This window comes from Arachis ipaensis, chromosome B05 (assembly GCF_000816755.2).
Source record: "Arachis ipaensis cultivar K30076 chromosome B05, Araip1.1, whole genome shotgun sequence".
NCBI lineage: Eukaryota > Viridiplantae > Streptophyta > Magnoliopsida > Fabales > Fabaceae > Arachis > Arachis ipaensis.
Genome location: NC_029789.2, coordinates 112,313,614 through 112,318,631, shown reverse-complemented (window position 1 = coordinate 112,318,631; position 5,018 = coordinate 112,313,614). Strand labels below are relative to the sequence as shown.

Here is a 5,018-nt window from a genome sequence, read left to right as displayed (position 1 = left end):
ATGCAGAATGTTATAATTAATCTCTGGACTCACGGCGCTAAACGTTCTGAGCACTAAACGCCAAACCACGTCCCACTTACCATTTTGTGTGGGAGTCCCGGCACTAAACGTCAGAAAACCGGCGTTAAATGCTAGAAGGATAGTAAGGAGTCACGAATTCATCAAAATCAGTGCCAAAAGAAAAAGCGCTCTCTCTATCGCCACTCAGTACTACTGACTACTCTCTCTTTCATCTTTCATTCTTTTTAGTTTTAGGTTTTACACATTAGATTAGGATTTCTCACATTAACGTTCTTCTTCTCTTCTCTTCTCCTCCCTCCACTCATTTTCGTTGTTATTATATTTCAATCCTTTATCTTCTCTAAATCTGTTGCATTCTCGTCCTCCACCATTTCAGTTTTATCGAGTAATTACAGATATGAAGCACTTTGTGTTTATCCCCAAAGTCAACGTCTCTCTCTAGAACTCTCCTTCATTCTCTCCTCTTCGGCATGCTGTCTCTGACAATGTTATTTTTTCTATTATATCTCCTTCGTCTTTGTCTTTGCTTTTGTCTAGTGATGATAAATGAAGAGTTGGTGACTGGAATTGTCAACTGTCATCACAAATCTGATGCCACCGTAATAGCATATACAAAGAAGGTCATCCAACACTGCCGTTTCTTAATGCCATTTGCCTTTACGTCATCCTCTGTCAACACCGTTGTCCTCCTTCTCGTCATTTGCCTCACTTCTATTGTGTCAACAAATTTTTACCCTCCCTCTCAAATATATTTCTATTTTTTTTTTTAATTATTTTATTTGTTAGTTTTTAATTTAAATTCTTTAAGTGATATTTGAATTGGAGTTATTAATTTTAATGATTTGAGATAAGATTGAAAAATCATTAATGATGATAGTGATGACAGTGGAAATTAGTGGTAGGGTGGTGGCACTATTGTTGAGGTTGTTTTGGTTTAATTTGGAGGTAAAATTGATTTTTGAATTAAGTAGATATATCTTATGCATTATCATTAAATATGTTATAAAATTTGTATCCTTGTTGTTTATTTATTTTTGTATCTTTGTCTCTATGTCTCTATTTTTTTGAGATAATAACTAAATACAACTTATATTTTTTTAAAATTGTAATTAGATCTTTACATTTTAAAAATTTTTAATTGGGATTTTATACTAATTCTAAATTATTGATTAGATTCCTATTAATTGTAAATGTTACAAAGATGTTTTTATCCATTCACATCACTAGTGAATATACTTTATCATATTTTGTAAAATTAAATATTTTTATAGATGGTAAAAATGTGATAATAAATTTAAAAAAGATGTAGGAATTCAATTAAAAAGTTTTAAAGTGTAAAAATTTAATTACAAATTTAGTAACATTATATAGATTAACGGAGCAATTTAACCAAATATTTATGGATCTATTTATGAGATTCTAATCTATCTCTAGGCTCGAGGAAATTTTATCGTTTTTGAGTTATAATTATACTGGATGAAAAACGCTGAGGTGCATGACTAGAACTTTGGCCCTTATCTGATTGAATGATATAGCCAAATCAATTTTATAAGTTTTGAGAAATTTTTTTTTTTGGCTTTTAATGATATTTTCGAATTCAGCAGGTTAAGAATTAATTTATTGTAAACTTGAATTTTATTTAAGGGTTTGTTGTTAACTAATGAGTTGCTATATAACAAGGCGCAATTCAAACCTCCGACATTTACTTAAGCGAATAAATAAACTAATCACTCTATCAATTTAAATTAGTATTTTAAATTTCAAGTTTGACCAAATCATATTAAAACTGGACCAAATTTGACCCAAGCGACTAGATAGTCGATGCCAAATTTCATCCCTAATAAGAAGTTGATATAAACTTGGTTAAGTATATATTTTTTAAAAATTTTAAAATAATGTATTTTTTTAATTCAGTTTTAAACCGAACTATTGGGAACATGGCATTGCCATGAAATTCGAATACTTGAAAATTGAAATGTTTTGAGAAGCATTTGATTTCCAATTTGAAAGTGTAAAGAGTATTTTCTTAAAGTCCATGTATTTTCGTTAAAAAATAATTTGGAATTGTTGGTACATTTAATAAATTACTTGTTACGCAAGTATAACCGACAACACTCACCCAAACACCACTTTAACACTTCAAACATATTCTATTATACTCAACTAAGTTTTTTGATAGTGTTAGTAAATTCAAGGTTTAATTACTCTGTGTTGGTCCTATAATTTCGCAAAATTTTTAATTAGGTCCCTATATTTTTTATCCTTTCAATTGGGTCTCTATACGTTATTTTTTTTTTCAATTTAGTCCTTGTTAACGTTAAACGTTAAAAAAATGTTAGTAAATTGTGAAATTACTTGTATACCCCTAGGGACCTAATTGAAAAGAAAAAAAATATAGGGACCTAATTGAAAATTTAGAAAAATTATAAATATTCAATAAAAGATATTCCTATAATCCCTATTTAATGATTCTACGACATTAAAAATATTTCTATAATCCCTTTTATTTTATCACTATCATTTTTTTCTTATTTATATACAAATTGTGACATAAAAAATATTTCTATAATCCCTTTTATTTTATCACTATCATTTTTTTTCTTATTTATATACAAATTGTACCAAAAATACTGTCTCTTTATTTTTTTGACTTTCAAAATACATTATCTTAAGAAGATACAAAAATAAAAAATAATGGATAAAATGAAACAGAGAAATAGTAGTAATAAGTATAATATAAAATTCAATTTTCATCACTCAAGTATTTATTATGACCAACATAATGAAAGAACTTGCATATGGCATATGGTAACAAGAATCATTGATAAAATAATAACTAAAATTGTTTACAAAAATTGAGTTCTATATAATTCCTCAAACAAGAGAATAAATTTGGCTGACAAAAACTCAAAATCAAGTATATTGAAGAAATGAATTTTCCTTATGGTAACAAGAACCATCAGAAAGAAATCCCTAAAGGCTGTTTGCTCTAGCATAAACAGATATTCCATCTCCCTTGGATATGATATTTGCCATTGCAACTGATGCCAAGTGACGCAGGCCGTCGACAACCAAAAGTGAGTAGGAAATACAATGCATCCTCACACTGTACAAAATCCTTGGTCCATTCAATCTGCAACAACTTAGTTTCAGCTTGTATATACAAAATGATCTGGATGCACACAGCTAACGATGTTCACAGCAAAATTAAATCATAGGGATGGGGATACTTCCTAGCTCCTACTAAGAGTCCAAGCAGAAAGAAGCTTTAAAAAATAAGTATGCCAAAGTAGAATTCATTTAAGACATCAATGATAGGAAACCATCATTTAAAGCAAAACTTGATCATTACCTTTGTCAAGCAATTTATGCAAGTAACAAGAGTTTTCTCATCCTCAGTAACCAATAGGGGGACAATAACCTGAACTGAAATATTTTAATTATTGATATCATTATTAAGTTAATAAAGTAACCCAAGTCCCATTCATCTGAAATACATTTACAAGCAAGAAAAGCCAACAAGTGAAAAATTCAAGAAATACATACACTTAAACATCTGAATGGATCATGCTGGGATAAAACAATATTCAGGCAGTGCTCTGCTTCATTTGAGACCTGAAAACATGACAAAATTTGCTGAAATTAGGAGAAGAATTAACAAGAAGACAAACAAGAACATCACAATGCTGGATACCATAGGAACTCTATCCTTTGTTACATTAAGCAGCTTTTCAATAACAATTTCGACTGAACTTTCCATGGCATCTTTCTAGAAAGAATAAACAGAAAGATATAACAACCTCTTATTATATTCCAAAAAGCCCATAAAAGAAATATGTATGGTTGCATTTACCAATATAGGCAAGGGCACAATGAAACAAAGTGGAGTGCATAAAAGGGGGTAAGAACCTGGGTTTTAAGCATTTCAACAAGCATTGAAAGAGCAAGCTCTCTGATTGAGGAATCTGAATCATCCAGCACCTCAAGCACAACTGTCAGAATCTGATTGAAGTACTGCAATGACGATGAAACAAACATCACAAAAGACAAAAAAGAAAAATCTAATATACTGTGCTATGCCGCAATGGTGAAATTTTCTTAGCTTTATCCCGACTAACCCCATTCTCAAAATGTTATCATTTTTTCAAACTATTAGTCAGCTCTTAATTTCTCAGGCTTGCATTCACAGTCCAAATCCCAAAATGAAAGCTTAGAATTAAAATTAAAAAAAAAAGATAAAACAAAAGTATCCGTCCAATACATGTTTCCATCAGAAAGTATGAAGCTTTTTTTTGGGGGGTACATGCTAAGACCTCCAAATTACAGGTCAATGGTGCAGCAACATCAAAAAACAATTTAGTATTATTGTAACAAATCTAAAGGAAAATTTCTAAAATAAAAAGTGTATATAGATTCTGAGTAAGGAAAAATAAGGTTATTTCGCCCCTACCTAAGTTCAAGATGCAGAACTTCTTCAGAAACTGTTTGCTTAATTGCGGCCCTGCTGAATCAGGCTTCGACTCCATTAACTAGCAGCAGCAATTTGAAAATTTTGCCGATCTATGGCTGGCGGTGTGCGCATTGATGGGTTTGGGGCAAGAAGGAGAGAGAAAGCTGACGTTGATTGCAACGCTGTGTGGGTCTTGTGGAGAGTTCGGAATGCTGAGATATTTGAAGGAGAAAGAACCACAGCTCAAGTGATTTTTGTTACAGCATCAAAGCTCCAAGATTTGTCGCCAACACTTCCAACCTTGATTCATCTTTTTTCTGTTGACTGTTGCTGGTAGTGGATGAATGGCCTTCTTCTAGTGGCGACGAGCATGGGAGGGACGCCGAGCAGAGGAGATGCCACAAGAGGGGACCTTATGGTGGATCCAGCGGGAGCTCAAGAAGTTAGGGCTATTGGGTTAGGACGGGGTGAGTGTGGGAGTGGGACAAAATAATAAAGGGTTTTTTGGAAATTTTGAAAATATAATGGTATCTTTGATTAGTTTTTT

General features: G+C 31.7%; 1 protein-coding gene across 1 annotated transcript; it reads right to left on the bottom strand.

Moving 5' to 3' along the window:
• On the bottom strand, nucleotides 3,281-4,797 carry LOC107641990 (CLIP-associated protein-like). Its single transcript, XM_021103534.1, has 5 exons — nucleotides 4,472-4,797; nucleotides 3,931-4,035; nucleotides 3,716-3,790; nucleotides 3,568-3,636; nucleotides 3,281-3,442 (listed from the first exon to the last, which is right to left on the bottom strand). The coding sequence occupies exons 2-5, from the start codon at nucleotides 3,955-3,957 to the stop codon at nucleotides 3,347-3,349; spliced, it is 267 nt and encodes an 88-aa protein (XP_020959193.1). The 5' UTR covers nucleotides 3,958-4,035; nucleotides 4,472-4,797; the 3' UTR covers nucleotides 3,281-3,346.